The 23,668-nt window shown below is 42.0% G+C and overlaps 2 protein-coding genes and 1 long non-coding RNA gene across 3 annotated transcripts in view; all 3 read left to right on the plus strand.

Annotated features, from left to right (window-relative positions):
- The window catches only part of LOC309332571, a 264,539-nt gene extending 242,564 nt beyond the window's left edge, over nucleotides 1–21,975 (plus strand). Inside the window, exon 3 of the long non-coding RNA XR_014152187.1 lies at nucleotides 21,894–21,975. This is a non-coding gene — a long non-coding RNA (uncharacterized lncRNA). The remainder of the gene's footprint in view (nucleotides 1–21,893) is intronic.
- LOC309332365 (olfactory receptor 1G1-like) lies at nucleotides 1,664–9,118 on the plus strand (the record flags this gene model as incomplete). Its single annotated transcript, XM_081845530.1, has 2 exons — nucleotides 1,664–1,728; nucleotides 8,179–9,118. The coding sequence occupies exon 2, from the start codon at nucleotides 8,183–8,185 to the stop codon at nucleotides 9,116–9,118; it is 936 nt and encodes a 311-aa protein (XP_081701656.1). The 5' UTR covers nucleotides 1,664–1,728; nucleotides 8,179–8,182.
- Nucleotides 18,738–19,706, plus strand: LOC309332354 (olfactory receptor 1f45-like; the record flags this gene model as incomplete). Its single annotated transcript, XM_081845515.1, has 1 exon — nucleotides 18,738–19,706. The coding sequence occupies one exon, from the start codon at nucleotides 18,738–18,740 to the stop codon at nucleotides 19,704–19,706; it is 969 nt and encodes a 322-aa protein (XP_081701641.1).
- Nucleotides 21,976–23,668: the final 1,693 nt, after the last annotated feature.

A 23,668-nucleotide genomic window follows, 5' to 3' on the forward strand; every position in this document is an offset into this window, starting at 1 on the left:
CTTTTAAACCGATGACAGCCAATCAACTGTCAGCACATTACTGCTGAGTCATTCTGACCCAGCACCTCCATCGAAAGTATTGCAGGCTGATTGCACCAGCCTGTTGCATGAGCTCTCAACCTCAAACCTGCAGACTTACTATCTCACACAGCATTCTGTGGATCCCAACAAGCTGTGCTGGTAATTCAGGGCTGATATGGGGGTAATTAGCCCTGGCAGACTCCCCAAGGTGAGGGAGGACTGTCTCGTAGACCCGCAGATTGTCCGAGACGGCCAACTTGCATCAAGGTGCAAGCGGCAGGACACTGGGTCGCAGAGCACAATACGGCTGGCACTCTCCAATGTCATTCTCATAGCCAGGAATATCTGTTTCCAAAAATGAATAGATTTGGACAACAAACAGGCATGGTCTGGACCGAAGAAGCCTAAGGAAAAACCTGCAGAATTGTACAGTCCCTGGGGGTTTAAGCTCAGACTTCAAAGAGATTTTCATCATGGGATTTGAATTATGGAGTTGTTTGGTATGGTGTTTTTTTCTTTCTCTTCTTAACATCTACAATTGGTTTTCTATGCCAAGCCTCATTAAGAACTTTTTTTTTTAAGAGTACAGTTGGTATTCTATTTATAATTAGGTATTTAATTCCGCAGCTTTACTTGACAAAGATGGAAGAGGAGGCAAGATGGCGCTTGTTAATATGACGCTGCATGGAAAAATGTGAATCTCTCCCTTTCTTCATGGGAAGCAGGAGCTATTTGCTGGCTGACTTTGCAATGATTTGAGATAACAACTTGGGACAATATACAGTGCAGCTGTTTGCAGAAGTTTTTCATTATGAGCGAGAGAGAAGGCAAAATGGATGTCTAGCAGGCCCCCCTCTAGGGCCTGGAGGGGCGAGTGTGCGGTCTCCAGAGGCTGATCGATCGCCAAATGACTGATATTTGTGGAATACAGTTTATTTACAATGCAATATTGCAAACAGTTTTGGCCACAATTTAACGTGGAAGGTACTGATTCATTAAAGCTCAAAAGGAAGGTTTGGACAATAGCCTGGATTGGAAGGATTAATGACTGGGAGTTGCTGCGGCATTGAACTTCAGATAACAGACTTGGATAACATCCCGGATTGGAATGGAGTCAAAGGAAGCTGCGCTGGTAAAAAGGCAGTTGGAAAAATATATACATACAAATAAAGCTGTATTCGATGGATGAAAGGATATATGATGTTTGACATGATTGAGTCGTGGAACCAGGGACGGAGAATATTAAGGCGTTAAAAGTTTCATTCATTGTTACTATGAGCTGAATAAAGAGCATGAAGTTCACACTCAACTCCGAGTATATTTCATACTTGCTCCCAGTTGTGTAGCAAACCAGAATCCTCCAACATCCATACTCAAAGGGAAAAACTTTTCTAACACTTATTAATGAGGACAAGCTAATTTGTTAAGCTGAATGATGGGTTGGGTCTCTGAATGATCATTCTCCAGAGTTTATGGTATTGCATTCTATTAATTCTGGAGGGGGAACCTGGGTGAGTCGCCCTTGGACCCTGGAGATCACCACCCTTAAGCAGAGATGAACAAAAGCTTCCCTTGCATCAGAAAACACAGAGCAATTCTTCTCAGCAGATGAAGGAGGCCAGTTTCGTCCTATGCAGAACAAGTCCACTTCCTTTGTTCTTCACATTGACAGGAGCAAGAGAGCAAACAGGAAGTGCCTTTACTTAAGTAAGTGTGAATATTGTTATGTTTTTGGGTGGGAGCAAGACTCCCCTAAATGTCTGGATTCAGTGAAGGGTTAGAATTTAAGGAAACCCCTAAATTCCCGGGCCTAATGGGGGCTTGAGTTTAAAGCGGTTTTTCCATGTCCAGGAAACACCCATTAAGGCCATTTTCTGTCTGGGCTGGAGAGAAAATGGGGAAAGCCCTCGCTGAGGTAAGAGATGATTAGCAGAGACAAAAGGACAGAGTTTCAGGAGGGGGGAGCAGAACTGCAGTGGGCAATGAGGGAAGCAAACAGGAAAGAATTGAAGCTGGAGAGTGGGGGGGGGCAAAGCATGAAGCAGGCAGTCTGTTTCAAGCTGCAGCAGAGGTCAGACATGATATTTGGAGTCTCTTGGAATCTGAGGCTGCAGCAATGGAAGAAACAGGACCCTCTTGGGATGTGAATGCTCTGATCTCTCTCCATCTAGACACAGGTTGCATAGATATGTAAATAAACCCTGTATCATAAAGAGATCACGGACTCCACTTGGCCTCATTGTTCCAAAAGTAAACACAGACCCTGGTAAGCATGCCTGGTGTTGTACACAAAATTGCCCTTTTCCCTTATGGGGTATCCAAGAGCCCATATAGAGTCCTTACGTAGGTTCCCTATTGGTAGGAGAAAATAACAGAGGCCAACCGGAGAATACTGAGAAGCAGAGCAGCTAGTAAGCCTGATCTTTATTGATCTGTTGCAACAGGGTCCTCACTCACTACACAAAAGAGGGAGGACTTGTGAAATTGCCACCCTGTAGATCAAGACCACCCCCAGAAACATCATACATACATCACAGAAGGGTCAAAACAAAATAAAAAAATTCCTTCCAGTAGCACCTTAAAGACCAACTGAGTTAGTTCTAGGTATGAGCTTTCGTGTGCATGCACACTTCTTCAGATACAGAAGGGGTGTAACCTAAGAACACCCCTCAGATACATCATACCTACATCACAGAAAAGGCTGTCTAAAGCAGAAATGTGAATGTTGTTTTTCTCCTGTCTGGCAGGTTATTTGATTGGATACCCTGCTTACCAGATTGGATTGCCTGGGGAGCCTGGCCAGTCTTTTGTAATGATAAATACTTACTTCCTGGGCCATGTCACAGGTTCACACCCTAGTCAAACACAGACATACCCTTAAGTCAGGATTTGTGAAGGAAAAGACAATGGGGAGGCTTTTCCATTTTCCTTTGACCTTGCAGAGAAAACATTTGGTCAGTTTGGGAATCAAAATGGTTTCAGGTTGGTCTTCCTGTGCTGATCTATGTACGTGTTTGGTTGGTACACTTATGAACATTACCAATTATCTAAGACCTCAAAATTCCTATCACACTGGTACCTCTGGAATCTCTCACTGCTCATAGATTGGTGAAAAAATATGTTACCCACTTAAAAGCTTCTAACATCCAAGAAACCTATTGAGGATTTTTTTAATGGTTACTAATCAGTATCTGCTGGATTCACTCAATACAATTAAAGTACATGCCTATCCCCAAAGACTTCTGGGATCTGTATTTTACCATTCACAGAGAAGCAATTCCCAGCATCCTTAGCAAAGTATGGTTCTCAGAATTCTTGGGGTGGGGGGGAGAGACTTACTATGTTTTTCAGGTGTGCTTTAAATGCTTGGTGTGGATGTGACCTTTAGCCCTTTAGCAGCTTTCTGTAGCACCACCTCAGTTTCCTATGCATCAACGAAGCTATTAACCTCAATACCAGGTGTTTTCCTTTCGTCTGTAATATTGTCTCCCTCCTCCTCAGGATTTAGTTTATTTTTTAAAAAAAATAATATTTATTAAAATTTTAAAAGTTACAAAAAGAAAAGAAAGAGGATTAAACATAACATAACAGAACAATACAATACAATACAAAAAACAAAAATATTACATATACATAACAAAAACAAAACAAAAACAATTAAAAAACACATCCAATACTTTCAATGTTGTTAACTTTCTTTTTTTATGATATTTTATTAAGTTTTATCAAAGAAAAAGGTTACATGAAGAAAAACACAAAGTATATAAACATATAAAAACCATCAGAATACAATAAAAACAAACAATTAACACATAAAAAAGAGAAAAAAGAAAAAATTAAAACACTAAAAGAGAATTCAAAAAGTTAAAAAAGAAAATCCCTCTCTTTAATTTCTTACCATTCATAAACCTATTTTCTTGACTTCCTCGCACCCCCCTTTCTTGTGCTCCAATTTGAAATTAATTAGCAAATTCCTTCTTATTAATTTTATCCTTAATTATCTTTCTTCTCATATTGTTTGTTCCTAATTTTCATCTAATATCTATCCCTTCTTTCATATTTTTATTTTACCTTTTTTACTCTAACCCAATCATTTCATTTCAATGTCATCAACATTCAAAAATTTTACAATGTTTTTGTAAATAGATTTTAAATTTCTTCCAATCTTCTTCCAACAACTCTTCTCCCTGATCTCGGATTCTGCCCGTCATTTCTGCCATTTCCATATAGTCCATTACTTGCATCTGCCATTCTTCCAAGGTGGGTAGGTCCTGTGTCTTCCAATGCTTTGCGATGAGTATTCTTGCAGCTGCTGTAGCATGCATAAAGAAAGTTCTATCCTTCTTTGACACCAATTGGCCGAACATGCCCAGGAGAAAGGCCTCTGGTTTCTTCAGAAATGTATATTTAAATACCTTTTTCATTTCATTGTAAATCATTTCCCAGAAAGCCTTGATCCTTGGGCACGTCCACCAAAGGTGAAAGAATGTACCTTCAGTTTCTTTACATTTCCAACATTTATTGTCGGGCAAGTGATAGATTTTTGCAAGCTTGACTGGGGTCATGTACCACCTGTACATCATTTTCATAATATTCTCTCTTAAGGCATTACATGCCATAAATTTAACCCCAGTGGTCCACAACTGTTCCCAGTCAGCAAACATAATATTATGTCCAACATCTTGTGCCCATTTTATCATAGCAGATTTTACCGTTTCATCCTCAGTATTCCATTTCAACAGCAAGTTGAATACATTCTTGATAATATCTTAGCATTGGGTTCTAACAGTTCTGTTTCTAATTTTGATTTTTCCACCTGGAAGCCAATTTTTCTATCCGAATTGTAGGCCTCTCTTACTTGGAAGTAGTGTAACCAATCCCGCACCTTATCTTTAAGTTTCTTGTAACTCTGCAATTTCAATTTATCGCCCTCCTGTTCCAAAATTTCCCAATATTTTGGCCAGTTAGTCTCCATATTGAGTTTTTTCAGAGCCTTTGCTTCCATAGGTGATAGCCACCTTGGGGTTTTGTTCTCCAAAAAGTCTTTATATTTAATCCAGACATTAAACAGTGCTTTTCTGACAATATGATTTTTGAAAGCCCTATGCACTTTTTCCTTTCCGTACCACAGATATGCATGCCACCCAAAAGCCTTCTAAATCTAAGATGTCTGTGTTCTCAAGAAGCAGCTATTCTTTCAACCAGCAAAATGCTGCTGATTCATAATATAATTTAAGGTCCGGCAGGGCAAACCCCCCTCTTTCTTTCGCATCCATAGGTATCTTAAATTTTATTCTGGGCTTTTTGCCCTGCCAGACAAATCTAGAAGTGTCCCTTTGCCACTTCTTGAAACAATCCATCTTGTCTATAATTTGCAATGATTGAAACAAAAACAGCATTCTTGGCAATACATTCATCTTAATAACAGCAATTCGACCAAGTAAGGAAAGCTTCAAGTTTGACCATATTTCAAGATCCTTTTTCACTTCTGACCAACACTTCTCGTAATTATCTTTAAATAAGTTAACATTCTTAGAAGTCATATTCACCCCTAGGTATTTTACCTTCTTTACTAATGTTAAGTCTGTCTCCTTCTGAAACCTCTCTTTCTCAATCGGCGTTAAATTTTTCTCCAAAACCTTAGTTTTTTACTTGTTCAATTTAAAGCCTGCCACCTGACCAAATTCTTGGATTAGTTCCAGGGCTCTTTTAGTACTAGAAACTGGCTCCTGCAATGTCAATACTAGGTCATTTGCAAAAGCTTTAAGTTTATATTGTTTAACTCCGACCTGGATACCTTGGATCTGATGGTCCCTTCTAATCATGTTCAGCAAGACCTCCAGGACCAAAATAAAAAGCAGTGGGGAAATTGGGCAGCCCAATGTTGTTAACTTTCATTTACTTGTTTCAGCGACCTCCTCACACCTCCCTTTTGTATTCCACTTCGATTAATTGTTTCAGCAAATCCTTTCCATCTTCCTCAATTTTCTGTCCTATCATTTATCTTAACACATTCTAACATTATTTTTTCCCTTAATACATTTACAATCTATTGTACCTAATTCTTTATAGCATTTCTGCTAAAGCCATGTAACTTCATTCCAACATCTTTCTAACATTCCTTAATTTTACAATATTTCTGTAGATAATCTTTAAATTTCTTCCAATCTTCTTCCACCAACTCTTCTCCCTGGTCTCGGATTCTGCCAGTCATTTCCGCCAATTCCATGTAGTCCATCAACTTCAACTGCCATTCTTCCCGGGTGGGTAAATCTTGTGTCTTCCAATGCTTTGCGATGAGTATTTTTGCTGCTGTTGTTGCATAGATAAAAAATGTTCTGTCCTTCTTTGGCACCAATTGGCCGACTATGCCCAGGAGAAAGGCCTCTGGTTTCTTCAGGAAGGTATATTTAAATACCTTTTTCATTTCATTATAAATCATCTCCCAGAATGTCTTAATCCTTGGGCATGTCCACCAAAGGTGAAAGAATGTACCTTCAATCTCATTACATTTCCAACATTTGTTTTCGGGCAAATGGTAAATTTTTGCAAGCTTGACTGGTGTCATGTACCACCTGTAAATCATTTTCATTAAATTCTCTCTTAGGGCATTACATGCCGTAAATTTCATACCTGTGGTCCATAACTGTTCCCAGTCAGCCATCATTATGTTATGTCCAACATCTTGTGCCCATTTAATCATAGCAGATTTCACCATTTCACCCTGAGTGTTCCATTTCAACAGCAAGTTATACATTCTTGACAAATTCTTAATTTTGGGATCTAGCAATTCTGTTTCCAATTTTGATTTTTCCACCTGGAAGCCAATTTTTTGTCCAGATTATATGCCTCCATTATTTGATAATAATGGAGCCAATCTCGCACTTTGTTTTTTAATTTTTCAAAGCTCTGCAGTTTTACTCTGTCTCCATCTTGTTCCAAAATTTCCCAATATTTCGGCCATTTGGCCTCCATATTGAGTTTTTTCTGTGCCTTCGCTTCCATTGGTGACAACCATCTTGGGGTTTTATTTTCTAACAAATCCTTGTATCTTATCCAAACATTAAACAGTGCTTTTCTAACAATATGGTTTTTAAACGCTTTATGTACTTTTACCTTATCATACCAGAAATATGCATGCCAACCAAAAACATTGTTAAAACCTTCTAAATCCAGCACATCAGTGTTTTCAAGAAGCAGCCATTCTTTCAGCCAGCAAAAAGCAGCTGATTCATAGTAAAGTTTGAGGTCTGGCAGGGCAAATCCACCTCTTTCTTTAGCATTAGTTAATATCTTAAATTTTATTCGAGGCTTCTTGCCCTGCCAGACAAATCTAGAAATATCTCTCTGCAACTTCTTGAAACAGTCCATCTTGTCTATAATTTGCAATGTTTGAAACAAGAATAACATCCTTGGCAATACATTCATTTTTATCGCAGCAATTCGACCTCACAATGATAGCTTCAAATTTGACCATATTTCTAAGTCCTTTTTCACTTCAATCCAACATTTTTCATAATTATCCTTAAACAGATTCACATTCTTGACAGTCATGTTAACCCCTAAATATTTCACTTTCTTGACCAATGTTAATCCTGTCTCCTCCTGGAACTTCTCTCTCTCATTCACAGTTAAATTTTTCTCCAAAACCTTAGTTTTCATTTTGTTTAATTTAAAACCTGCTACCTGTCCAAATTCTTGAATCAGTTCCAGCTCAGGATTTAGTTTAAAGCTCTCCTGATGAGCAAACACATTCTTGCTGACCACTGTGAGGTATAACCTATCTCTTGCCAGAAGTCCATCCTCAAGGAAGCAGAAACCATGGTCCAAGAAGCCAAATCATTCCTGACAACAACACCTGAGCAGCCACTGGTTTACCCCCAGTATCTTCCCCTCTCTTCCTGGGCCACAACCTTCAACAGGAAGCAGTGATGAAAAAAACACCTGTACCCTAAGGCCCTTCAGCTTCTAATCCAGAGTCTTAAAGTCCCTTGCTATGTCAATGTCTGGCAGTATCTCAAAAACAGACATGGAGAATATGATACGAGGAGAGGAAAGAGGGATTTCCGCATAGTTCAGTTTGGGCAGCTAGCAAGCAGAGGGTGGGGAATTTACTAGCCTAACCATTTCTTCTTCTTGCCCCTACGGCAGATTTAGCCTAATGAGTCCTGGGAATGCAACAGACTTCTCTGAGTTATTCCTCCATGGCTTCCAATTCCAGCCAGAGTTTCAAGGGCTCCTCTTCCTGCTATTCCTCACTATGTACCTGCTGGCCTTTCTGGGGAATGCAACAATCATCTTCTTGATCCGTTCTGATTTACAACTCCTCCACACTCCTATGTATTTCTTCCTCAGCCACCTTGCCTTAGCTGACTTGGGCTTCACCTCTACCACCATCCCCAAAGTGCTAGAAAACTTGTTGTCTCAGAAAAAGACCATCTCCTATCATGGCTGCCTGGTCCAGATGTACTTTTATGTGTGTTTTGGCAATTCAGACAGCTTCCTGTTGGCTTCCATGGCCTACGACCGTTACGTGGCCATCTGCTTCCCCCTGCGTTATTCTGCCCTGATGAGCCGTAAGCGTTGCCTTCTCCTTGCAACAATGTCCTGGGTTATCCCTATTGCCCACTCTCTGCTTTATACCATTTTGATGTCCCACATGTCTTTCTGTGACTCTAGAGAGATCCCACATTTCTTCTGCGATCTTTACCCTGTGTTGGAGATCTCTTGCTCAGACCGCAGTGTCATAGAAATGCTGATTCTGACTGAAGGGTCGGTGGAGGTCCTGGGGCCATTTTTGCTGATTGTCATCTCCTATATGGGCATTTTCTACACCATCCTGAAGATTCCATCCAACTCTGGAAAGAAAAAGGCTTTCTCCACGTGTGGGTCCCACATTGCTGTGGTGGTCTTGTTTTATGGCACTGTGAGCTGGATTTATTTCAAGCCACGTTCCAACAACTCGGATCGCAAGGACACTGTGGCCGCTGTCATGTATACCATGGTGACCCCTATGCTGAATCCCTTCATCTACAGTCTCAGGAATAGTGAAATGAAAGCAGCCATGAAGAGGATCATTAGGCGCCATTTTCATTAGTGTCTTTTGCTGTCACACCTTATAGTAGCAGGAGTGGGAGCCAACATCACTTGGATAGCAGAACAAAGATATCAACTCTAATACTAATTCAGGAATTATTTTCTTCCTTTTGAAATCTCCAGTTCAGCAAAAAAACCCATCAAATAAGTATAATTGGTTTGATAAAGAATGTATCAACCATAAGAAAGAACTCAGAGCCTGACTAAAAGAAGCCTCTATCACTAACTCCCAAGGTCTCTGGACTACCTATTTTGAAAGGAAAAACGCTTTTAAGAACATGCTCCTGGGGGGGAAATATGTGTTTTCACAAGCCAAATGGTCTAAAATTGTCACTGCATTAGAAATAAAGATACCAAAACCTTTTGGTCACTCCTTTCAATAAAAGCTACCACTGACTTTCCTAATATAAGTGATGAAGCTTGGATTACGTATTTTACCGCTGTTTTTTATGATTCCCAAGTTTTTAAGATGGAAAATTTTAAATCTTCTTCAGCAATAACCACACAATTTCAAATTACTGTTGAGGAGATGAAAAAGATAATTCTTTTGTTTAAGCAAGGAAAATCCCCTGGTATGGACGGCATCTCAATAGATCTGCTGAGATTAAATGTGGAATGGTGGGCCACTAATCTTGTCCCACTCTTTAACTCTATTAATCATTTAGGCCTTGTACCTAAATCGTGGAATAACTCAATAGTGGTGCTGATTTTTTAAAAAGGTGATAGGAATTGCCAAGAGAATTACAGGCCTATTAGTTTGTTACCATGCATAAGTAAAATCTGTGCCAAATTCCTTCTTATTAAACTGGAAGAATCGATGCTTACAAAAGGTAAGGAACAAGCTGGTTTCAAGACAGGTTCTTCAACTCTTGACCAGTGTCTAGTGTAAGTCATCTTGTCGGTCGGTCGTAATAAACTGTGGACCAAATTAGAACACCTTGATATTGTCCCATACCTGCTTACATTGATTCAAAGTTTACACTCCAATAACCAAATATATGTTAAAGTTTCAAAAGATGGTAGACTTGTAGGCCCAAATCTGAATAACCAAGGAGTTAGGCAAGGCTGTATCCTGGCCCCTACCCTATTTAATCTCTTTTTATCTGACCTTTCATTATTTCTTCAAAATGTAACCACTCATACTCCTTATTTAAATAATATCCCAGTTTTTTAATTACTTTATGCAGATGATGCGGTAATTATCTCACTTTCCTCTTTAGGTTAAGAAAAAATATTTAAGAGCTTTTCAAACTTTTGCTCTCTTAATAACCTCAAAATTAACTATGATAAGACAAAAATTATGCAATTTACAAAGAGAGGGAACCCAAAAAATTGGATAATCATCTAATACAAGAAGTTAAGCATTTCAATTATTTGGGAATTGTATTTAAAAATAACATGAACTTGAACACACGTATCTGTGCTGCAATAGCTAAGGCTAAAGTGACAGCTCACCATATTAAATCCTTTTTTTTTTTCTCCTGTAGGAAATAGATATATTCCAGCTGTATTGCAAGTGATTGATATCAAACTTTGTGCCCAACTTTTATATGGCACCCCAGTGTGGATTTCAGGTGACCTTAAGAGGTTGGATAAATTTCATGCATTCCTTCTGAGGTCATTATTAGGATTTGCAAATTCTATTAAATATGAATCAATATGTTGTGAGTTGGGAATACTTCCTTTATCAGTAGGAGTATGGCTGAGGACCTTGAAATATTGGGTCTTCCTGCATTATATAGCCCTGTCTCCTAACTCTCTCCTTTATGATCTCTTAAGTGATAATGTAATTTACAATTTATCATTGATTTGTAGGAGAAAATTGAACTCAATAGGGCTTCATCTAATTGATTTTGAAAATTCTGACCCCAAAGATACCTGGGAAATTATCAGGAAGAATTTTACAGAAAAAAGTGCTTTTGACCTCCACTCTTGAGGTTGCAAAGCACAGCACTTGCTCTCCTCTCTATTTAAATCTCCCTTTGTGTAGAGATTTTCAAAAGTGTTACATGACAAATCTGAAGAATCATGAACTGTGCAGGCTGTTTATGCTCGCCAGATTTAATATGTTTCCCTCGATGATAGTAAGAGGAAGATATTTAGCTCTCCCAAAAGCAGAGCGTCTCTGCAAATGTGGTAGGCAGGAACCTGATACTGTACATTGGAGCATATTTTCTTTTCTTGTGATTTTGGCGTTTATGCCAGAAGACAATTATTAGAGGCCTTACAACTTAACAGGCTCGGTTCTATGCCACCAACGGTTCAGGACCTGCTCTTGGACGGGAATGATCAAATTACTTTAATAGTGGCTAAATATTTGTGTGGTGTCCATGTGGAAAGACTGGGCCATCATAGAGAGATTTAGTGGTTCATGAATGGTCGGTGATGTGGTAGTGTTATACTGTATTATTTATGCAAATTCTTATGCTGAATTCGTATTTTCCACAATCTGTATACGGTGTTTGTTTTATAATATGTGGTTTAATATGCCTAATAAAGGATTGATTGACAAAAAAAGTAAAGATCAGCATCATAATCTTACATTTGCCTTATATTAACTATCACTCCCCTGTAAGTAGTAAGCAGACTTCAAAGAGACAATTAAATCTTCCAAGAGTAGATTTATGATTCAGGAATAGTAAAGGCAACCAAATGGTCTTTGCATTATTCACTCACACAGTGTTTCTCAAACTTGGGTTTCCAGCTATTGTTGAACTACAACTCCCACAATCCTTAGCTTGCAGAACCAGTGGTCAGTGGTGATGGGAATTCTAGTTCAACAACAGCTGGGGACCCAAGTTTGAGAAACAGTGACTTAATGATTGCATTGCTGCCCATATATGTGCAATCTTCCTGCCCAAGACAGCACCCATTTAGAATCATAGAATCATACAATTGCTGAAATGTAGAGTTGGAAGGGACCCTGAGGGTCATCTAGTTCAACCATTTGCAATGCAGGAATCTCAGCCAAAGCATTCATGGCAGATGGCTATCTAACCTCTGCTTAAGAACCTCCAAAGAAGGAGAGGCCACCTACGTCCAAGGAAGTTCGTTCCACTGTCTTCAGAAAGTTTTTCCAGATGTTTATCTGGAATCTCTTGTAACTTGAAGCCATTGGTATGTCAGGGAACTGACATCAAAGGGAGAAACGGAGGCAGGGCACCAAAGCGACGCCGGGGAGGGAACCAGCAGAGGGGAAGGGTTTCAGCGTGACACCAACAGAGAGGAGAGGGAGATGGAGGAAGCGGTGTCAGGGCTCCAAGACCCTTCAAGCGAAACTAGTGGAGAGAGTGCTGGCACGCCCCGGCCATCCCCTTACTTGCGCAGACGCGTTCCGCGCAGAGAACATAGGCGGAGACTTGGGGTCAAGCAGCTTTTATGCTGGAAGAGGTTCAAGAAACGCCCACTGACGGATTCTGCAAGTGACTAGTAGGTCACGGAGGGCGAGCTCTAACCCTAAACATGACTGAGCGATCGATCTGATTGAAGCGAAGGCAGTTTACACACGAGTAACCACACTACACCATTACAAGGTATTTGAAGATGACAGTCATATCTCCTCTAGAGGGGGACTTTGTCAAAAGCCTGACTGAAATCAAGACTCTCCACATCCACAGCATTCCCCTGATCCACTTCTAGCGCTATAAAATAAATAAACAAAAAGAGATTTGTCTGGCATGACTTGTTTTTGAGAAAGACATGCTGGGTCTTGGTAATCACAGCATGCTTTTCTAAATGCTCACAGACTGATCAAGTATGATAATTCTTTGTTCTAGGACCTTTTCTGGTATCAGTGTCAAGCTGACTGGTCTTCCTCCCACCCCACTTTGAAGATGGGGACAAAAATTGCTCGCCTTCACACAGCAGGGACCTCCTTGTTCTCCAAGAATTCTCAAAGATTATAGACAGAGGTTCTGAGATTACATCCTCGAGCTCCTTCTAGGACCTTTGGTGCAGCTCACCATTCCCTGGAGATTTGAATTCATTTCAAGTAGCTGGGTGTTCCCAGACTTACCGTATTCCTATTTTGTTCTTCAGCTCCCTCCTTGCATTGCTGGGCACTGCTTTCATTTCTGTGTAATAAACCAATCTTCCTCTATTTCCTGGTGTACAAATTCTTTGTTGGGCATAAGGGTAAAAGTATACACCCATTTTAAATGGATGCATGCAGTGATTTCACAGGAAAGTTTCCAATCCTCTTAGAGTTGTACAATTAAAATATTTGTAATGCGTGAGCCAGGGCCAGTGCAAGACCTTTGGGCACATGAAGTGGACCACAAAATGGTGTCCCCCTTGGGGAAGAAGGAATGAGTGAAGATCTAGATTAGGAAGGAGCAGCAGTGGCCAATTCATTCATTGGAGGCCAGATCTGCTGCCCCGTGGATCCTGCTGCCTGAGGCAATCGCCTCACCTTGCTTCATGGGTGGGCCAGCCCTAATGTGAACATCTTGCCAGCTGGAGTGTGTGTAGCAAGTTTTGAATATCAGAACATCACACATTAAACGCTTCCTGATACAAGGCTACCTTCAGATGTCTATGGAAGGTTGTAGAATTATTTATCTTTTTGACATCTGACAGGAGTTCCACAAGGTCAGCACCACTACTCAGAAGGCCCTCTGCCTGGTTCCCTGTAACTTCACTTCTCACAATGAGGGAACCGCCAGAAGGCCCTTGGAGCTGGACCTCAGTGTCTGGCAGGGCCGTCTTAAGCATATCTGGTGCCGTGGTTCAAAGATCCCCCTGGTGCCTCCCCCCCCCATTTCCCAAAGTTACTCTCCTCCCACGGAGGCTTAGGAAGGAAGCTGCATGCCCGCCAGCCATATGGTTGACGGGGCACAGCTGGTAGGTGTGCTGGGAAAGGGGAGGCCATCGGCAAAGCCACACAGCTCCCCCACTTGCTGGGGCACCCCTGAGAGGCCAGCGCCCTGGCGCAACACGCCAGTAAGCCCAATAGGAAAGACGGCTCTGGTGTCCGGGCTGATCAGATGTAATTCTGGATAGCTCTTGTGTCTGTACCGGGGGTGGAGTGGAGCTTATTCAATTTGCACATGAGCAAATACGTAAAAGGAAAGTTGGCACATTAGCCAGAGTCAGACACATACCAGGTGTCCTTATATGTCCAAATTTTATAATTGTGCAGCTGGTTATTCCCACCTAAGTGTAGAATCTTACATTTTTCAAAACTGTTACGGCCATCTTGAATCCTGATTCTGCCTTCTGCAGCATTAGCTACCCCTCCCAGTTTGGTGTCATCTGTGTTAAGTTGTGGGTGAACAGCGATTCTTCAAACAGCTCTTGTTTATTCACAGGCCAGAACAGAACTGAACTGAAGGGTTCAGCCAGCCTGCTTATATAGAGCTCCACTAGAACACGAGATTAACCATTTTCTGTAACCATCCAATCACTGAACGTCACTTTCGATCCCTTATTTGTATATGTGGACCTGAACTATCTACAGTATCCCCCTGCTGGCCCAGGGTGAGAACTTCAGTACATAACACCCTGCGAATGTGATGAGCATCCCCTCAATTCCTTCATCCAAGTCATTGATAAAGACGTCGAACAACAGCAGGACCAGGACAGAATCCTGGAGCATCTCACTTGCCACTTCTTTCCAGGATGACAAGAAACCATTAATGAGTATTCTTTGGGTTGGGCCAGTCAATCAGCTACAAAATCCACAAGCATATCATTTTTTTTAATGCTTTATTGAAACTGATTAATAACAAAAACAATCTTGTGTATTGAATATACAAATAAAAACTAATTCAATCCTATACAATCCCTTTCACCATACATTCTTATGATACAAAAGACTTCCCGTCAGCTCCCAATGTATTTACCATTTCTGTTATCGAATGCACTTATAATTATTACTTTATTCTTTTTGTATTATCTAATACTTTCTTACAGCTTTTCCTTATTTTTTATTGCTATTTTACACAGAAATTTCAGCCTTATTGAAATCAAGGAGCACTGCGTCAACAGCATTCCATCAACCCTGCAGCACTATCAAAAAGAAGAAGAAATGAGATTCATGTACCATGATTTGTTTTTGAGAAACCCATGTTGGATCATAGTACAGTGGTGCCTCGCAAGATGAAAATAATTCGTTCCGCGAGTCTCTTCGTCTAGCGGTTTTTTCGTCTTGCGAAGCACGGCCATTAGCGGATTAGCGCTATTAGCGGCTTAGCGGCTTATCGGCTATTAAAGGCTTAGCGGCTTAGCGGCTATTAGCGGCTTAGAAAAAGGGGGGGAAGGAAAAAAACTTGCAAGAACTCGCAAGACGTTTTCATCTTGCGAAGCACCTTGAAAAACGGAAAACCCTTTCGTCTAGCGAGTTTTTCATCTTGCAAGGCATTCGTCTTGCGGGGCACCACTGTAATCACTGTCTCTTTTTCTAAGTGCTCACAGACCGACTGTTTAATTATTTGTTCTGGGACCTTTCCAGGCATCAACAGCAAGCTGACTTCCTCCCAGGGTTCCCAGTACTTCCACCTTGTCAATCAGTTCTACCCTGTCAAGCCTTATGGATTAAGTACAGGTTTCACACAGCTCCACTACCCTGTATCTTCCATGTTGGTAAAACACACCAACCCCAAAATGAAGAAAACATTGCACAAACAAATTTACCTGACAGGCAAAGATTGGAATGTGCATGACTGGCCTTTGTCTCAGTCCCTGATCTGCAAACAGGGGAATAATAATAAAACTGACCTACTTATAGGTTTGTTGTAAAGATGACTTTGAAGATCATGCATTGTATTATTTTCTGAAATTTCCTCCGAAAGCTCATCCTTAGATATGGTGTATGTCTGGGGTCTCCAATGTGGCTGTGGGCATCATAGTACCCTCACAAACAAGGCCCCATGCCCCCTCCCATGTTTTTAAAAAATAAATTGAGGAGGGTTTTTTGGATGGGAGTTATTTGATACGGAGAAGTTTGGATTTGGATTTGATATCCCGCTTTATCACTACCCGAAGGAGTCTCAAAGCGGCTAACATTCTCCTTTCCCTTCCTCCCCCACAACAAACACTCTGTGAGGTGAGTGGGGCTGAGAGACTTCAGAGAAGTGTGACTAGCCCAAGGTCACCCAGCAACTACATGTGGAGGAGCAGAGACGTGAACCCGGTTCACCAGATTACGAGTCTGGTTTTTTCCGTGGGAGGATGTTTTCTACTTTTTATTTGTTGGTGTTTGTTTTTGGGGGGTGTTTTGCCTATTTGGAGGGGGCTGTTCTGAGACTTTCTGTGAAAAGGGTATTTTCTGGTGCCCATAACAGTTTCTGCTCCCAGGCCCCCAAAGGTTGAGGACCTGTGTCATAAGTCATCTTTCACTAAAGTGGAAAAGTGAGTAAAAGTTGGGTTGGAAAATCTCCTGTTGGCTGTGTGGAGGGACTTGGATATTTCATACCACAGAACCTGCAGTGCGGTGCTCTAATTTTGATTAACAACTTCCCTGTGGAGTTATGCTCTCCTGCTGCTTTTGTCCTTGGCAACCAAAGCCCATGCCATTGAAATGCTCTCCAGTTTGATACAACGTTTATATGCTCTTCTTTGCTGCTGCTTCAGTTTATTTACTTCAGTGAAACCAATGTCCAGGCATGCAAGTCCTTCTTGCCCTTTCAACTTTGCAAACATAGCTGGGGTTTTCATTACCATTTGGCATGATCGACAGTTGATTACATTTATCCTCTGTTCTCTGACTTATTTTCTCACCGGAATTCCTGCTTCCCATCAGTTCATTAATTTCACATTGAAATCTAAAGGTCCTGTTTTATGCCTTCTGCCGCCTTAAGCTAGTTGCACAATCTCCAATTGCTTTCCCTCCATATAGGAAAGCAGAAAACGTTTTATCATCATCGTCATTACTATCCCTTTGTCAAACTACCAAGATTCAACAGGGTGAGTCTGAACCTTGTAGGTAATATTCTGCTATGTTTCCAGGGTGGTGATTGATGCTGCACAGGTGACACGATACAGCATAGATGGTGTTTCTGGACTGCCATCATCTCTCATGCTTGGGCATACTGTCTGGGGCTGATGGGAGATGACGTCCAACAGCATCTGGAGAGCCACAGGCTCCTGATTCCTGCCATACAGCTCCAAAAGGAACAGGATAGAAGCAGGAACCTTCTTTTAGAAGCTGCTGAGCTTTTTCATAAATGCCTTTTTCAAGATGCCCAGGTATCCCTCTGAATGTCATTTTGCCGTTGTCTCTGGGGAAAATTAGATATTATTTATTCTTTTAAATATGTGTTCATAATCTGGCCATTTTCATTTTGGAAAAAAGCGGCCGGGGGGGGGGTGGACCAGAAAGTGTTTCTGATCTGGACACTATTTCCCCAACATTAATCTCCCTGGTACTGTATTTGACCCCAGCAGCACTGTTTGCAGGAAACAACAATTATTTTGGGTGAGTGCAGAGGTAAATAATGAATTCCATTTTCAAACTCAGGGAGGCTGACCGGCAGATGAGTAACCAAGTGGCAAATGCAGTTCAACGTAAGTAAATGTAAAGGGATGCATATAAGAGGTGGGGGAAGAGGCCAACTTTCAGAATTTTTTAGCCATGAGTGAAATCAGAACTGTGATTCGGTTATTTGGACACCAGGCTAGAGAAATCTCTGGTATCCAAAGGAGCTGCTGTTATCCCCTCCCCTTTAGTGAACCTTCCTTCCTTTCTTTCTTTCTTTCTTTCTTTCTTTCTTTCTTTCTTTCTTTCTTTCTTTCTAGTACTTGGAGTCTCTGTAATCCTGAAGACCTACTAACTTCCCCACTTCCCCCCTCCCTTTCTTCCTAACAACCAAGACATATCTTTCCTCTGGTAGTTTAATCTGAGAGAAGGTACTCCCTACATACTGTTTTCTTCAAATGCTACCACACAGTAAGAAGCTGAAATCCAAGCAGTCATTAAGAATGCAGTCTATAGTTAGCCTAGGTGGAATATAGCCAAATATAAAAACTGGTTTGGAAATGTTTCTTTAAGCATTTTTTAAAAATACATTGAATTTCCCACAAGGCTCACCATTGGCATCTAGTGTCACATTGTATGTTGCACTTAAAACATACTTAAAACGTTTATTTGCAGCTGTACAGCTGAGTCCCTACAGTACAATGGTCTGCACGCCTATTCAGAAGTAAGGCTCTCTGTATTTAATGGAGTTTACTCCCAGGTAAGCGGGTACAGGATTGCAGCATTGGAATTCTTGTGAGGAAGGAGTAGAAGGTTCGTAGTTAAGGAGTCAGTGCAAAACCAGCAGATCCTGAATAAAGCCAGCCTATTCTTTTATTCATTTATTAAATTTCTGTGCCTCCCTTCATCCAAGGATCACAGGGCAGTTTACAGTATAGAAACACAAAAACGCACAACACAGTAATAAACAAAAGCAATACCCTCCCTGTTTAAAAGGCCATAATTATCCAAAGGGCACCAAGGTAGAGAGGAAGCCCAATTTGTCTGCTTGATTATAATAAGATGGTCACTGTTTCCCCTTCCCTGCATCTATCATCTTTGAAACTAGATTTTTTTATTTTATTATTGCATAAGATGAAATATAGAACCTGGGTGTAGATAAGAACATGATTCCATTTCTTTTATTCTCATTCTCAGCAGAGCCATGGAAAAGGGACAAGACAACCAAACCAGCTTTGCTGGATTCATCCTTCTGGGCCTCTCCTCTGCGCCAGAGTTTGGGGGGCTCCTCTTTCCCATCTTCCTCTTTATGTACCTAATTAGCCTTCTGGGGAACCTCTTGATCATTATCCTGATCTTCTCCAACAGCTCTCTCTTCTATGCCCCCATGTACTTTTTCCTCAGCCACCTGTCCTTGGCTGACATCGGATTCAGCTCCAACGCTGTGCCCAAGATGCTGCACATCTTGGTTTCTCAATCAAACACCATCTCCTACAATGGCTGCCTGGCCCAACTGTATTTCTTTGTGGTCTTTTGCACCACAGATAACTTCCTCTTGGCCTCCATGGCATATGACCGCTACGTGGCCATCTGCCACCCGCTACATTACACAACCATCATGAGCTACAAGCGCTGCCTGCTGTTGGCTTCTGGGTCTTGGCTCCTGTCTTTTTCCCAGGGAATACTGTATATATCTACGATCTCTAAACTCTCCTTCTGTGGCTCCCGAGAAATCCCCCATTTCTTCTGCGACATGCACCCTTTGCTCAAGCTCTCCTGCTCGGACACCTCATCAGCTGAAACACTGCTCATGATTGAAGGCACAACAACAATGCTTGGACCTCTCATACTCATTCTCCTCTCCTACCTCTTCATTTTATCGATGGTTTTGAAGGTTCCATCAGTTTCTGGGAAGTATAAGGCCTTCTCCACTTGCAGCGCCCACCTCACCACTGTGGCCATATTCTATGGCAGCCTGATGGGCACCTACATCCGCCCCTCGTCCACCTACTCTGGCTCCAGATTAAAAGTGGCATCTATATTCTATACGGTGGTGACGCCGATGCTCAATCCTTTCATATATAGCCTGAGGAACACTGAGATGCACGAGGCAATGAGAAGGCTACTGAGACTTTGGTTTCAGAGGACAAGAGGCATAGAGGATATGAGATGATTAAAGAGTCAGCCATGCACCAGTTTGGAAAACCAACAAAGAGGGCAATCAGTGGGAAGATGCCAACTTTTATCTAGCTTTTCAGCCATTTGCTACATATATAAATCCACAATATTTGCTCCAGCTAAATTTATACTGTACTTGCTGGACTGCTTCTGAGTACAATTCAAAGCATAACCTTCAAAGCCCTATTTGGAGGTGTCTAAAAGAAAGGCTGCTTGCTCCTTGGGAACTTTCCTGAACACTGAGGTCATTTTCTGCGTCCTCACTTTCAGACGTTAGACATGTAACAACTCAGGAATGAGCCTTTTCCGTGGTGGCCACACACTTCTCTTCAAAGAGAGACTTGCCTGTTGACAAATATTCAGGGGAGGCGTCTTAGCTTGGAGGTAGAGCAACTGCTTTGCTTGCAAACAGTCCCAAATTCAATCCCAGGCACCTCCAGGTAGGGCTGCTGTCAGTCCATGTCAGCAGGACTGAGTTCTCTGGACGATTGGGCTGAGATGGTATCAGGCAGCTTTCAGTGTGCCTCTGTTCTTCACTGCCAGATGAAGAACTTTTAAAATTCCCCCAGGTCTTTTAATATACCTTTAAAATCTTCTTAAAGATACAGGCATTCCAGTGCTGTGTGCTGATTATTTTTAATTAAGTAACAATTTAATATTTAACTATTTTTAATAGTTAGGTTGCAAGATTCCTTTCAACAGAAGGCTGGCATATCAAATGCTTTAAGTAAAGAAATGTATTTCTTCTTCTCCACCCCCAAATGGATCTATGCATCTAGATGAAATGCAGGACTGAGATATGAATAAGAATGCGTTCACATTCTCATTAGAGCCATGGAACAAACTGACCTTACTCGATTCATCCTGCTGGGTCTCTCATCTGCACCAGACTTCCAGGGACTCCTCTTCCCCATTTCCCTCTCCTTGGGCTTCTGGGGAACCTCTTGATTTTCTTGCTGATCTTCTCCAACACCAGCCATTTGCATGCCCACGTGTATTTCTTCCTCAAACACCAGTCATTGACTGATCTAGGAATCATCTCCACCACAGTACCTAAAATGCTTCCGATCTTGCTGGCTCAAACACACACCTATAGCGGCTGCCTGGCCCAGCTGTACTTCTTTTTGCTCTCTTGCACCACAGATAACTTCATTTTGGCCTCCATGGCATGAAACTGCTATGTGGCCTTTTGCCACCTACTACGTGACACCACTATATGCACTGGCTGCTGTTGGCTCCTGGGTCTTGGCTCCTGGCACATGCCCACTCTCTGTTGTATGTTCTTTAGGTATCTGGCTTCACCTTTTGTCCATCTTGAAAAATCCTCCATTTCTTCTGTGACCCTCTATCCTTTACTGAAGCTGCTCAGATACTTCCTATGTTGAAATGCTGCTGGTCAGTGAAGGTACCACAGCTGTTCTTGGACCGCTCATCCTCTTCTCCTACATCTTCACTGTACCCAAGGTGTTGAAGGTCCCATCAACCTCTGGGAGGCACAAGGCCTTCTCCATTTGCAGCACCCAGCTCACCACTTTGGCCTTGCACTATGGCAACCTGATAGGCATCTACACCTGCCCATCATCCACCTACTCTGGCTCCAAATCGAAAGTGGCATCTATATTCCATACTGTGGTCACCCCTGTGCTCAATCCTTTCATATACAACTTGAGGAACAATGAGATGCAGAAGGTCACAAGGAGATTCTGGAGGGCTTGGTTTCTGAAGCTTGGGGGACCTATGAATGGCACGAAATGGTCCTTCAAAGAATGTATCGCATGGAGAAGAAGGCACTGAAATAGTTCAGAGTGCTTTTTGCCACATAGCAGCTGCCCTTTGTACTCACTTTCATGGGCCTTCACAACTGCAGCTGAGAGGCAGCCATTTTTCTGTGGTGCAATGCTATGAAGTCCTAGTCTACATTTCTACGGGGGGGGGGGACTACAATGGGATTGAGCAGATGAGACCAATAGTGGGTCCAACAGTCAAGAAGGTGTTTTCTGCACACGCTGTAGAGGGAAGTGAGAATAATAGAATCACAAAGTTCCTTTAGTCCAACCCCCTGCAATGCAGGAATTGAGGGCAGTTGAGGATCATCAACCTGGGAAAGTAACCCACTTGGGAGAAGGAAAACTCTGGTCCTAAATCTCCATTGCCTTGCAGGACATCTTTGGGAGAAGAAAAGGCTAAAGAGTAAACCCTACACAAATCCGGAGAGGAGTCCCTATGACTGTTGGATGGTGCCTTGTGTGCCTCCTTCCAGCAACCAAGATGGTGCCAAACATATTGCTCTGCTTTCCTGTGGACCACATCAGCGAGGCCGAAAGCTGGGTCCTGTTGTCTGGGCAGCCCAGAACCTCCAGACACACTGCCCAGGCTTGTGACCTGAGGAGGTCCATTCGGTGTTGCTAATGCAGAGGTTTGACTTCAGCCCCAGAGGCACTGTTTCCATTGTCGCTCAAGACAGAGGGACATCAACAACAACAACCAAAAACTCTGCTTGCCCCTGACCATTGTCCATGCTGTCTGGGGCTGGTGGAAGTTGCAGTCCAGCAACATCTGGATGGCCGGGGTTCCCCATCTCTGTTTGATGGCATTTATTACCTTTTTATGCTGCTTGAGTTGTACTTCTGTATAATAATAATAATAATAATAATAATAATAATAATAAATATTTATGTCGCACCCTCCCCAGCCAGAACCAGGCTCAGGGCAGCTAACATCATTATAATACATTAAGACATAAAACTCAGCAATCAACTGAAATACAGCTTAAAATTGGATTAAAATCAAAATAAGATCAGATGACTACCCACAAATTATAACTATAACTATAGGGGTTGGGAACCTTAAGTACTCACCCGGCTCAGCTATTTGTATGAGCTGATGAGAAGAGTTAGAGAGACCACTTATATGCAGGGTCTTGGAAAAGGAGAGGGTCAGACTGAGCCCCGACCAAAGGCCTGGCGGAACAACTCCATCTTGCAGGCCCTGCGGAAAGATGTCAAGTCCCGCAGGGCCTTGGTATCTTGCGGCAGGGCTTTCCACCAGACTGGGGCCAGGGCCCTGGCTCTGGTTGAGGCCAGTCTAACCTCCTTGAGACCCAGTACCTCCAAGATGTTATTGTTTGTGGACCGTAAGGTCCTCCATGGGGCATACCAGGAGAGGCAGTCCCGTAGGTACAAGGGTCCCAGGTCGTATGTCGTATTAGTTACTTATGTATAGTGATTTTAGTTAACTGAATTTTATTGTAAACCACTGTTGTGAATTGTATTAAAGGCTGATATATAAAAGCTGTTATAATAAATGAATTCATACTATAATTTGTTCTTTATTTACATTCACAGGGTGACTTACAGTAATATTAAAACACATGGCAAAGCAATCCTAACCCTCAGGTCTACTGGCAGAGGCCTAGACTGGAGAGAAGTGGAGGTGCTTCTCCACTGAGAAAGGACATCCACCACGGAGGAACTCCCTGTGTTTACAGATAGATCAGTGAGTGTAGCCTCTAGCCAACAGAAGGCCCTGATATGGGAACTGTTAAGTTGTGGGTGAACATATCAGACAACACAGTGATTCTTCAAACAGCTATTGTTTATTCACAGGCCAGGACAGAACTGAACTGAAGGGCTCAGTCAGCCTGCTTATATAGAGCTCCAGTACTACGTTACTGTAACAACTTTCTTAAACTATCCAATCACTGAACGTCACTTTCGATCCTTCATTTGCATAACTATCTACAGTATCCCCCTGCTGGCCCAGGGTGAGAACTTCAGTACATAACAGGAACAGAATCCACATTTTCCTCTTCACAGAGCAGAACCCTTAACTACACAGATACAGGCCAAAAAGAAAATGAACTCACAACTGAACTTCCACAGTCTCTCAAAGGGACCTATTCCATGATGCACATCCTCCCAGCCCCAGGTATAGGATACTCCCAACTCTATAGCCTGG

This window comes from Podarcis erhardii, assembly GCF_964252035.2.
Source record: "Podarcis erhardii genome assembly, chromosome: 17".
In the NCBI taxonomy this organism is placed as follows: domain Eukaryota; kingdom Metazoa; phylum Chordata; class Lepidosauria; order Squamata; family Lacertidae; genus Podarcis; species Podarcis erhardii.